We start from the raw sequence: 13,535 nt of genomic DNA on the forward strand, positions 1-13,535 counted from the left end.
AGTTTTCAGCAAAGGTTAAGCTTTATTTTGATGCCGACCATTGATTACAATTTGCAGAAATAAAAAAGTTACAGGTAAAAAACCTCATTTTCTGTTCGGGTTTATCATCAGTGCCAGTAACATCCAGCACAGTGAATACTTTCACCAAGTTGAGCTGTTCACTCAGAACAGGACTCCATGTATATACAATTACGGGCATTAATAAGCTCCATCATCTTTTTTAAACCTGTCAATTAAAATGATATACACTTTCTAGCACATATAGAGGATATTACACAGGTGCATTTTCATATAAATTCATTCAATGAGTTTAATAAATTTAATGTGGAAAGACACAGATGTAATATTTGTTTCATCACATATTAGCTTTTCATGCTGAAACATCAAAATTTCTTCTTTCTTTATCTGTTGTATGCAAAGCCAATTTGACTCTCTTTTCTACTTGAAATGATGTCGACATCAAAGCTTTATTAAACTAGTGCAATATTGAAACTATGCAATGGCTTTATTTGTCAAACATAAGATCAGTATTGGATATTATATCAAACAAGTCTCTTTTCATACTGAATTTATCTAAAGAACGAAATAAAACGACAAAATTCTCGGAATAAACTGCAAAGCTCTGCCAAGCATTTTATCATTTTTATTCTAGTTTTAATAAATTCAACAAATGTGATATTTTTTTATCATATGTTAGCTTCTCCTGCCGATTACCAAAATCCCTTCTTTGTTTTCCTGTCATAAACAAAGTCAATTAGACTAATGTCCTCTATACTTATAACGATGTGAAGTCAACATGTTATTACTCTTGTGTTATACAACAATTATGTAACAACTTTATTTCACTTACAATATGTCATACATGTGATAAGTGCAATTTAATGCTGGCTACACTAACATTGCCTAAATCATTATTCTGAATGTTAAACATCCTACATAATTTCCTGGTATACATTATCTAACATAGTGTGGTATACATACATTTGTACATCAGTGTTATTGTAAGTATTTATTTCCTAAATGAAATATTAACAGCACAAACACAATGGATGACCACTTTGCAGAGGCAGAATGTCTGTAATACTGCATCTCTAAGTACACTCTTGTTCAGATCATGTACAATTTTGTGTTATCAGAAAACATTTGTTGGTTTGTTTTGTTGGGTTTAAGGTCAAACAGACCCAGTTTAGGCCATATGGTGACTTTCCAGCTTTGATGGTGGAGGAAGAATCCAGGTACCCCTTCGTGAATTATTTGACCATGGGTAGGTACCCCGAGTAGAACCACCCACCTTCCATAAGCCAGCTGGATGGCTTCCTCACATGAAGAATTCAATGACCCCAGTGAGGCTCTAACCCACATTGGTGAGGGGCAAGCGATTCGAGAAAACACTTGGGCTTTACAAAATAAGTAGTTTTAGCATTCAGGTCTATCAACAGGCTATTTATGTGAATGTTGTGGCCTAAGATTTCAAGGTCATACCAAATATTCAACTTCTTTGTATAATTTGAGAAAATGCTTGCCTAAAAATATTTGAATGATATAGAAAAAAAGACCTATGCCAAGTCTTGAAAGCATGTAGCCTACAGAATACTTAAAGCACTGCCTTAACTGTATTAAATAGATAAAATAATTTTGTTAAAAGGCAATGAAATGTTCCAGAATTTTGCCTTAAAACAAATCTATTATTTCCAAATGTTTCCATGCCTAAACTAAGTGCCATACACTTAACTACTGCAGTATTAAGCATCTGTGTAAGGTGTCAAAGCCACATGGGCATCAGAACAAGGGTGCTATCTTGCAAAAGTAACCTGAAACTGCTGTAAAAGAAGGGCAAGTTTGTTGAAACTTGTAACATATAAAACTGGTACTAAATTTTCCTCTTGACAAACCACATTACTTCACATCCCTTAATTACAGTATAGATCAGTACCCCCACTGAAGCACAACATTTGTGGTCGTGGTTTAGAGCTGTACCACTACCAATAAAACCTTTCAAATGCTTGATAGAGCTGTCTATTTCTGTTCACCAACCATGGACTGACAAACAGTTGTGGTCAGGGTCTAGAACTGCTCACCCGCTCCCCACGTCTAAAGCCATATTTTCCAATGTTATGTATTATATGGAGTACCGGTAACCCTTTTATATAATATGATTAATTTTTAATACAACAGGACCATGTACACTGGGGTTTCAAATGCTTCCATGTTGTAGTTTTTACACTGTTAAAGCATACATCTGTACAGACCAGAAACCAAATACTGAGAAATGTACAAATCATTAAATTGTGTTAAGGGAATGAGGAGAGTTGGTGCGCACAAGACTGTGTTTACGGACAGACAGACAAACAGACAACCTGAAACCAGTATACCCCCACTTACAACTTCGTTGCTGGGGGGTACAATAAGACAAAAGCAAATGTTTTCATCTGGCAATTAATTTATTGCATCATGTAACGAACAGATTTCATAATATCAATAAATACAAAGTTCTGAACAGCACTTCATTAATCAAACACAGGAATATACATAAGAACTAATAATTTCTTAAAACCTTTTGTACTGATTACGAAAAAGACATGTTAAAGAGAGATATACTGGGTTGTTCTGAAATAGATCTATGCGATATTTTTACAATTTTACTCTGCAGAAACATAAAAATGTCATGAGAGTCAGAAAAAAGCTGATTCAAATGCTGATATTGCAATAAGTAATTTGTAAAAATAAATAGGAATAAAATGTACTGCTTGTGTATTTTATCAATATGTAATTTCTATGTAATATCTGAACCATGAAAATCATACTAACCATCCAAGACATCATGTGTACCTCAATTAAATATGTTACAAACAGTTTCTAAAATCATCAGATGGGATTAATTTTTTATCCAGTAGTATTGCCCTTTAAGTACTTTTACAACTCTATCTCATGGCCCAGATATATTTATTAGCAGAAATTATAGATTTTCAAGTCCCTTCTGTCGCAGTCTTTAACATCTATGAAGGCTAAACATAAAACTGTTCTGTATCGAAATAAATATGCACACACACTTGAGTTTCACCTGAGCCCTTACAGTGGAACATTATTTAAAGCTGGATACTAGCTTACAGATATGAAGTTTCTTTTTAAGTTGACAAATACTTTGAAAATGTAATTGTAAAAGCAGATGAAACAATACTATTGAGCAACTTCATGCAGAAAAAAGCATTTACATATTTTGTAAAATGTATCAAAAAAGCCTTCCTTGATTATTATCACATTTCAGCTGTACCTAGGTGTTTTACATAAACATGTAAAGTTAAATAGTATTCATTTAGGAGTTTCAGTAATTTATAGAGATGTTTACTTGTTTAAAACAGTATGGTTTGTTTTACTTAGATCTACAGACAAGCAGCCTAGTTTTCTATTCTATATTTCTACCATTTTCAAGAGACTGGTACAATGTAAGTAAGTTCCTTAATAGAAACTTTAGAACCATTCTCCTGAACAACCACTTCTTCATCACTGGGACTACTCCAAGAGAAAGTGACTCCATCAGGCAACAGTACTCTCCCCTTCTCGGGCTTGTCAAACTCCGGCAGTTTTCTCATCAGATTCGCTGACTCATGTCTCAGGATCCTTACAGAAGCTGCATCTAAAGAACAACAGACTTGTGCCTTACAATACTTTGAAAATTAAAAAAAGGTAGAGCATATCAAACAATTTAGTTTAGACTAACCATTTATAAAAAAAAAACATACCCTAACACATGTCTGGTATTATACTTTTTAGATTGTTTTCTGATAACTTAAATAAATAAAATGTTTCAAAATTTAACATGACTCAGGGCTAAAGATCTCACATTATGCAAAATAACTTCAGGTATAACATACTTGTGTATCAACAAAAGAAATAAACAAGTATTACCAGTAATTCTGTACATAGGAATAACAACATTTTTCCAGCCTACTTTCAGATGGTAAAATGAAAATGAAAATATCTAAAGAAATTGTTTAATATGACTGCAAACATAATACCTTTCATTTTTGACCTGTCAGTTTTCATAAGCCTGGCCCTGACCTTCTGCATTGTATCTCCCTGGAATATAGGCAGTTTCACCTCAAATAGTCCACTGCATGGTTGAGGATTAATGAACCTAACTGTCACTGATGGCTGAAAAGCAAAATACTTATTATTAGATGTTGATAAATATCACAGAAACAGGGAAAATATTGCATAAAACAGAATATGTTGCAAGAGTTGAAACCAATGAGAATGGTTACGGCCTATGATTGGTGCAATGTATTATTCATTTTTAAAAGAGAACATAAACTTTACCTACCACTGTTCGATTATGTTATGCAGAAAATGATGGTTACCCATAGCCCAATAAATTTTAAGTTACAAACGATTTCTTGAACAAAACTTACCTCGGTTCTAAATGTTATAAATGGTTTCCCAGGACAACAGTCATCCTTCACCTTATCTCCTTCTGCTTCCTCTGAGAACCGGATATCTACACCCTCCATCTACAACAAGATTAGGGTAGTTTTAAGATCCGGTGAACTGATATCTTTTACAAGGTAAAGTACGTATTTTGTAACATTTAAGTAATAAATGACCTTTGAGATATTGCAGAACTGTTTGTCTAAAGGTACCTGTGAGACCTTGCAGAATTGCCTTTCTAAACAGACCTGTGAGACCTTGCAGAATTGCCTGTCTAAACAGACCTGTGAGACCTTGCAGAATTGCCTTTCTAAACAGACCTGTGAGATCTTGCAGAATTACTTGTCAAAAGAGACCTGTAAGATCTTGCAGAATTACTTGTCGAAATGGACCTGTGAGATCTTGCAGAATTACTTGTCGAAATGGACCTGTAAGACCTTGCAGAATTGCCTGTCTAAACAGACCTGTGAGATCTTGCAGAATTGCTTGTCTAAAGAGACCTGTGAGATCTTGCAGAATTACTTGTCAAAAGAGACCTGTAAGATCTTGCAGAATTACTTGTCGAAATGGACCTGTGAGATCTTGCAGAATTACTTGTCGAAATGGACCTGTGAGACCTTGCAGAATTGCTTGTCTAAAGAGACCTGTGAGATCTTGCAGAACTGTTTGTCTAAAGGGACCTGTGAGATTTTGCAGAATTACTTGTCTAAACAGACCTATGAGATCTTGCAGAATTGCCTTTCTAAACAGACCTGTGAGATCTTGCAGAATTACTTGTGAAAAGAGACCTGTAAGATCTTGCAGAATTACTTGTCCAAATGGACCTGTGAGATCTTGCAGAATTACTTGTCGAAATGGACCTGTGAGACCTTGCAGAATTGCCTGTCTAAACAGACCTGTGAGATCTTGCAGAATTGCTTGTCTAAAGAGACCTGTGAGATCTTGCAGAATTACTTGTCAAAAGAGACCTGTAAGATCTTGCAGAATTACTTGTCTAAACAGACCTGTGAGATCTTGCAGAATTGCTTGTCAAAAGAGACCTGTAAGATCTTGCAGAATTACTTGTCTAAAGAGACCTGTGAGATCTTGCAGAATTGCTTGTCAAAAGAGACCTGTAAGATCTTGCAGAATTACTTGTCTAAAGAGACCTGTGAGATCTTGCAGAACTGTTTGTCTAAAGGGACCTGTAAGATCTTGCAGAATTACTTGTCTAAACAGGCCTCTGAGACCTTGCAGAATTGCTTGTCTAAAGAGACCTGTGAGATCTTGCAGAACTGTTTGTCTAAAGGGACCTGTAAGATCTTGCAGAATTACTTGTCTAAAGAGACCTATGAGATCTTGCAGAATTGCCTTTCTAAACAGACCTGTGAGATCTTGCAGAATTACTTGTGAAAAGAGACCTGTAAGATCTTGCAGAATTACTTGTCCAAATGGACCTGTGAGATCTTGCAGAATTACTTGTCAAAATGGACCTGTGAGACCTTGCAGAATTGCCTGTCTAAACAGACCTGTGAGATCTTGCAGAATTGCTTGTCTAAAGAGACCTGTGAGATCTTGCAGAAATGTTTGTCTAAAGGGACCTGTGAGATCTTGCAGAATTACTTGTCTAAACAGACCTGTGAGATCTTGCAGAATTGCTTGTCAAAAGAGACCTGTAAGATCTTGCAGAATTACTTGTCTAAAGAGACCTGTGAGATCTTGCAGAACTGTTTGTCTAAAGGGACCTGTAAGATCTTGCAGAATTACTTGTCTAAACAGGCCTCTGAGACCTTGCAGAATTGCTTGTCTAAAGAGACCTGTGAGATCTTGCAGAACTGTTTGTCTAAAGGGACCTGTAAGATCTTGCAGAATTACTTGTCTAAAGAGACCTGTGAGATCTTGCAGAACTGTTTGTCTAAAGGGACCTGTGAGATTTTGCAGAATTACTTGTCTAAATGAGACCTGTGAGATTTTGCATAATTGCTTGTCAAAAGAGACCTGTGAGATCTTGCAGAATTACTTGTCTAAACAGACCTGTGAGATCTTGCAGAATTGCTTGTCTAAAGGGACCTGTGAGATCTTGCAGAATTTCTTTCTAAATGACATGTGATATCTTGCAAAACTGCCTGCCTAAAGAGACCTTGCAGATTTACTGGCCTAAATGGACCTGTGAGATCTTGCAGAATTGCCTGTCTAAATTAAGAGAACAGTGGGATATTGACCTTGCTGAATTGCCAGCCTAAAGAGGTACCATTATTCTGAGGGATTATACCCATCTGTTACATTAGTATAGAAAGTGTATTTTGCTGAAATGGGAAAAGTTTAAACAAGTTTTTTTGTATTGCTGGTTAAAGGCGTTCGTAGTACTGTAACAGTATTTATAATACAATATCACTGTGTCATTGTATACAAGACATATCATATTCCCATACCTCTAGAGTGTTTGTCAAGTATTTAAGATTTGTCTTCATGACCCCTTGTTCGTCGTACTCTGTGGTCAAGTTCAGGGCAGCGATACCATGTTTCTCAAAGTTCTCCTGTAACGTTAGACAATAAAACAAGATATACATACCACTGTCTATCTATACCCACATCAGGACCTAACAGTCATTTCCACATAAGTATATGCAAGAAGTGGATATTTCCTGTTTTCCAACACTTGACAATGTTCACTGTTTAACATCTTACTTTACTCTAGACTAAACAAGGAAAAACAATGTAAAATACTGAACACTTGACAGACATTATATGTAACTTACAGTCAGAAGATTAAATAAAAAGTTTCCCAGTGGAAAGAATGACATTTATATTTTTTTTATTACAACTATACTAGAAAATATGGCCTGACATGAAACAACCCTAAATGTACACTGTATTAAGCAACATAATTTATGGTGCATTCACCTTAATTTTCTGTGCAGTTGGTTAAAAAACAATACACATTAAGGCAAATGCATTAAAGAGATTTATAAAGTCTTGATGAACAAATATATTTTACAAAAATGTGACAGTAATACAAAGATCTTACAATGACAGCAACTATAGATAAACAACACCTGGTACCTAACACTGACATTGTTCTTGTTCTCCAAACTCATATCAGGTTTCTTAAAACAATATGTGCTATAAATATTGTATGAAAACCACATATCAAAGGCAACAAGAGCTGTTTGTAAAACAGATATGCCTACAATGATGATCTAGGTAAGTGGGTGTGTCAGTATGCTGTGACCTTGGCCTGATACAAGTAGGGGTAATCCTCTAACCATAGTCAATCATGCTACTAGTATAAAGTTCCATGGCAGTAAGCCAAAGCATTCTCCAGCTATAGATCCTAAACCATTCTCAGCCACAAGATCATGCACACCTTGAACTTTGGCCTTAATGACTCACAAAACAATAGGGGGCATCTAATGACTTTAGACAATAACACTATGGCTTACTGACAGACCAACAGACATGGGCAAAACAATATACTCCTTCTTCTTCAATGGAGGAGGCATGAGAACATTTGCAAGAGTGGCAACTTTGATAGCAATTATGAATACAAGCTCATCCCCCTGCAACAGGGTTATTTACAGTAAACCCTGAGTGTATAAGCCGATTAATCTGTATACAGACACCAATTTCCACAGCGGGCTTATATTGATGACTCTCTATATTATAAAATCTGGTTTGATGAATTTCTACATTGCTTTCTGGTTTATTGATCTAACCCATATTCATTTATCTGTTTCAACCATTCTCAAATCAGAACATTTCACACCTTTCATGATACAAATATCATATTTCAGTGAGAAACCTTACAACTATTACACTGACATGTCCTCACTATCTCTTTTGATATTTGATTAGAAATACATTTAACACAGCTTTTAACACTACCCACTGAAATAACAATACCTGTATATATCACTGATTATTATGTCTCTTAGAAACATTAATATTACCTTAGCAACCATTACAAAAGGCATAGATTTTTTCATGTATTTTTTCAGCTCTGGTGTCTTCCCTAGTGCTGCTGCTATCTGTTTGTTGTCAGGGAATCCTTTATTCTCCTGCAATGTATCAATATTATAACACTGAATAATAGATAATATATTCTCTCCTACAATGCATCATATTACAACATTTCTATAAGACATAATATCTCAATAGTTTCTCTTTAAGGTAGTTCTGCACATTTGATAAACCGGAAGTGATGGTGTAACATCATATATCCGGAAAACGAAGAATAAAGCCTGGATAATAAATCATTTTATGAATAAATGGCACTCTTTGAGTAGATTTATTACATTGACACTGCTACTATCTTTCTAAAAGTTGAAATATGATATTAAAACATCTGACACGCTAAATGATTCAAAATAATGTCTTGAAATTAATGTGAAATGTGCGGTTCACTTTAATCATGGTCAAATATCTCGAAAATAAGCAAAGGACCTATACATTTTAATTCATCAACTTATAGGCCATATATTTATTTAAAACTGTGAAAAGTTTCATTAAATTCTACATTGTAGAAAAATTTTTATTCGCGAAAACTCTATTAAAGTTATGATTCTCCCATAGACTCCCATTATGACCAAGGTTCGAACTTGACCTAGAGATCATCAAGACAAACATTCTGACAAAATTTCATAAAGATTGAGCCACAACTGTGGTCTCTAGAGTGTTCACAAACTTTTATTTTGATCTGGCCTATGACCTAGTTTTTGAACCCACATGACCCAGATTCAAATTTGACCTAGAAATCATCAAGACAAACATTCTGACCAAGTTTCATAAATATTGGGTCAAAACTATGACCTCCAGAGTGTTCACAAGCTTTTCCTTTGATCTGGCCTACTGACCTACTTTTTGACCTCACATGACCCAGTTTCGAAACTGACCTAGAGATCATCAAGACAATCATTCTGACCAAGTCCAATAAATATTGGGTCATAACTGTGGCCTCTAGAGTGTTCACAAGCTTTTCCTTTGATCTAGCCTACTGACTTAGTTTTTGACCCCACATGACCCAGTTTCGAACTTGACCTAGAGATCATCAAGACTAATATTCTGACCAAGTTTCATAAAAATTGGGTCACAAATGTGGCCTCTAGAGTGTTCACAAGGCAAATGTTGACGCACGCCGGACGACTGAAGCCGGACAATGACCGGTCACAATAGCTCACCTTGAGCATTTTGTGCTCTGGTGAGCTAAAAATCAAGCACACAACCCTATCTTTTTTATTTGCTGAATTTTCTAAGTATATTCTGAAGTTTTGAAAATTCTGAGTTAAATCAAATTTTACATTGTAGAAAAACTTTTGATCGTAATGTGCAGAACAACCTTTAGACATACATTTAACTCATTCAAGTGTCCTGAAATAGAGCTGTGTCAAACCTCATGTAGTAATTCTTTATTTTACTTATTGTTATATCTCAAACCTTATTTCTAAAGTAGTTACAGACATAAATTTATCTGTCAATCTAGCCAGCTAAACATATCTATCAAACATTCTGTTCTCTGTAAGACACTGTCAACTTGCACTCCTGTAACCCAATACAAAGAAGACAAAATTATGACATCAACTCATACATACTGCCAGTAGTCAATTTATTAATCAAAACATACCGCTAGTAGTCAATTTATTAACAAGAGAGCCAAGATGACCCCATACCGCTCACCTAAAGTGATATTTGTGTCAGTGGAGGTATATCATATGACATACATGTAAACAAATGGACTGGGAATAGAATTTTTTGAAAAATATGACCTGTCATCAAGGAATTAATGTAACTTGCTTTAACATAGATTGTTTTCAAACAGCCTGGCTCAACTTCTATACAGACCATGTACAGGTTACATGCAATCTACTAAGCAGATTTGCTAAAATGTGACCTATGGTGAGTATAGTGTTATCAAGGTTTTACAATAATCATCGTGAGCTAAAAACAAAGGGAGGTAATCTGACATAATTCAGTCCAGAGGTTTCTAACTTGATCATCTAAGTACCCTGACGACACTGATGAAATTTCAAATAAGTCTTGTCAGAAGTTACTGAGAAATATCCATTCAAATAAAAATAAAGGGAGGTTATTTGTCAAAAATTCAGTCCGGAGTTGTCTACCCTTATTGTCTGGGTCCACTTGATCACATAAATGAAATTTGAAACCAATCATGCAAGTAGTGACCAAAATATGTTCATTTTAATTAAAGAAAAAGGGAGGTAATTTGAAATAAAATCAGTCCAGAATTATCTACCCTGATAATCTGAGACCACCTGAAGACAATGTCATAAACTTGAACTTTCAAATCAATCACATACACATGATTAGGACTGGTGAAGAAAGAAAAATGTAAAACAATGTGAAATATTTGTGTTTGTGTTTGTGTTCGGGTTTAACGTCTATCTCAACAATTTTTCAGTCATATGAACGACGGAATGTGAAATATAGCAATTTTTGTAAACCAAGGGCAGATAACTCTGGTCCTACTAAACTGATTCATCCAAGATCTTTTTAACATACACATTCTGTGTAAATATTATTTGGACTGGTGAAGAAATGAAGTTGCTTGAGAGTAAACAAGGGAAAATATAGCAATTTCTGTAAAATCAAGGGTGAGTAACTCTAGTCCTAATGGTCAGATTTCATTCATAATCAAACTTATCTGAGATCTTATGCTCATACACATTCTGTATAAATATGATTTGGATTGCTGAAGGAATGAAGATGTTATAGTGTAAACAAGGTAAAATATAGGGACTTTTGCAAAATCATGGGCCCATAACTGATGGATGATGGACATATGATTCTGGATAGTAAAAGATGCTGTTATTATTAAAGTATTGTAGTATTACAGTAAACATGACCTTGTACTGAAGGCACCCTTGACAATTTGAAGCTTTCCATGTAATACTCGCTTACATACACTAGCTTTAGCAAACTCTTATAAGATAAACAAAAGATGTCCTAGGACAGTAACACTTGAATATTCCACAGTCTTGCCATGATTACTGAGATACCAGCAGATATGGACAGCACACTCGACTATTCTCAGTGCTTGATAGTATAATATAAGCAATGAGTAAAACTTTAACATTACAATAAGCATATTCTAAGTCGAAAAGGAGCCATAATTCAGTCAAAATGCTTGAAAGAGTTGCCTCCTCCTTTTTGCAGACTGGGGTCATGATGGTAAACAAGTATGCAAAATATGAAAGCAATATCTCAATGGACTTTGAAAATATTTGGGGTGGTACGCAAACTTTAACATTTCTTCTAAGTCGAAAAGGGGCCATAATTCAGTCAAAATGCTTGATAGAGTTGCCTCTTCCTTTTTACAGACTGAGGTCATGATGGTTAACAAGTATGCAAAATATGAAAGCAATATCTCAATGGACTTTGAAAATATTTGGGGTGGTACGCAAACTTTAACATTTGTGTGACGCTCATGCTAACGCTCATGCCGACGCTGGGGCGAGTAGGATAGCTCCCCTATTCTTCGAATAGTTGAGCTAAAAACTTAACCAAATAGGGATGTCGATGCAGAAGCCGACGAATGGGCAAGTGCAATAGCTCTACCTTTTCTTCAAATAGTCGAGCTTATAAGGGACCTAAATTTGTAAACAGGAAATCAGAGATATGGAAACTTGTGTGGAGTGTGAAAGCATTAATTATTTTGGCCCAGTAGATGTAGAGCAAAAACCTACTTTCATGTAGAACTTTGACTAAAACTTCTGAGCTGAAAAAAGGGGCATAATTTTGACAACAGCCAGGGTTAAGTATATCAGTAGTTTTAAAGTTACCTGTTTGCATGCAAAATATTGTGATGCTAATTCCAATGAAAAGATGGAGACAAAAGCTCTCATATATTTAAGAAATTTATATCACTGTGTTGCACAGTTTTACAATACTGAAGTATTTGATTTGAGCTTAGCACTGTTTTGTAACAATATATTTGTAGGAATATTCTAACATCTGAGCACAAACATCAAACACAATTTACTGCTTAGTTTTCCCATGCTTCTGAACTTAGTTAAATTATAAATGTTTTTTAACACATGTGAGCCTATAAATTATTTAAGTGTTATACAAAAAAAATTAAATTAATTTTAATTTCAGGAGTTCATATGTCTGAGGTTCAGTGATGTGTGTAAACAGGTAAAGTTCACCATCATTTTGAACAGGTAAAGACAGATAAACTTTGAAGAAAACAAGAGCTGTCCATAAGACAGCACACTCGACTTTTCTCAGTGCTTGACTCTGAATTAGAGCTTTGTCAGTAAAAGGGACATAAATCTGTCAAAATTCTAATCAGAGTTATGGGGACTGTTTCTTATGGTTTAGCCTTTAATAGTAAATAAATATTTTAAGTTTCAAGTCAATAGCATTGATAGTAACAGAGATACTGGAGGTTATATAAAACTTTAATCAAATAATTCTAACTTAAGAAGGGGCATAACTCTGTCAAAATTCAAATCAGTGTTATGGGGATTGTTTCTCCTTGTGTAGACTTTGATAGCAAATAAATATTTTAAGTTTCAAGTCAATTTATTTGATAGTAACAGAGAAATTTGACTTTATCAAAAACTTTAACCAAAAAATTCTAAGTTAAAAAGGGGCATAAATCTGTCAAAATTCAAATCAGAGTTATGGGAATTGTTTTTCCTGGTGTAGACTGTGATAGTAAAGAACTATTTCAAGTTCCAAGTCAAAAGCTTTGATAATAAAAGAGATATTCGACTTTATCAAAAACTTTAACCAAAAATTTCTAAGTTGAAAAGGGACATAAATCTGTCAAAATTCAATTCAAAGTTACGGGGATTGTATCTCCTGATAGTAACAGAGGTATCTGACTTAATCAAAAAATTTAACCAACTGTGACGCCGATGCCGATGCTGGGGTGAGTGCAATAACTCTACATTTTCTTCAAAAAGTCGAGCTAAAAACAAAAAGTATCATTTCTTGTTTTTGAAAAAAAAATCCAAGTTCAACAACATCACAAAATTCCATATGTTACAAGAAACCGAGTATTGCACTGGCAATACAGAAGTCCCATACCAGTATGATGAGGAACATTTGTCTGCAGTACTAAGATAATCCATCAATGCATACAAAAGTTATGTAGCGGAAACAATTTT

General features: G+C 34.8%; 1 protein-coding gene across 1 annotated transcript in view; it reads right to left on the bottom strand.

Annotated features, from left to right (window-relative positions):
• Nucleotides 1-2,422: 2,422 nt before the first annotated feature.
• The window catches only part of LOC123556843 (leucine--tRNA ligase, cytoplasmic-like), a 50,344-nt gene continuing 39,231 nt past the window's right edge, over nucleotides 2,423-13,535 (bottom strand). The window contains exons 24-28 of the mRNA XM_053543111.1: nucleotides 8,355-8,462; nucleotides 6,837-6,941; nucleotides 4,410-4,508; nucleotides 4,017-4,152; nucleotides 2,423-3,634 (exon numbers count right to left, since the gene is read on the bottom strand). Of these exons, the coding sequence (XP_053399086.1) occupies nucleotides 3,426-3,634; nucleotides 4,017-4,152; nucleotides 4,410-4,508; nucleotides 6,837-6,941; nucleotides 8,355-8,462 (657 nt within the window). The 3' untranslated portion in view covers nucleotides 2,423-3,425. The remainder of the gene's footprint in view (nucleotides 3,635-4,016; nucleotides 4,153-4,409; nucleotides 4,509-6,836; nucleotides 6,942-8,354; nucleotides 8,463-13,535) is intronic.

The sequence above is a fragment of the Mercenaria mercenaria genome, chromosome 5, assembly GCF_021730395.1.
Source record: "Mercenaria mercenaria strain notata chromosome 5, MADL_Memer_1, whole genome shotgun sequence".
In the NCBI taxonomy this organism is placed as follows: Eukaryota; Metazoa; Mollusca; class Bivalvia; order Venerida; family Veneridae; genus Mercenaria; species Mercenaria mercenaria.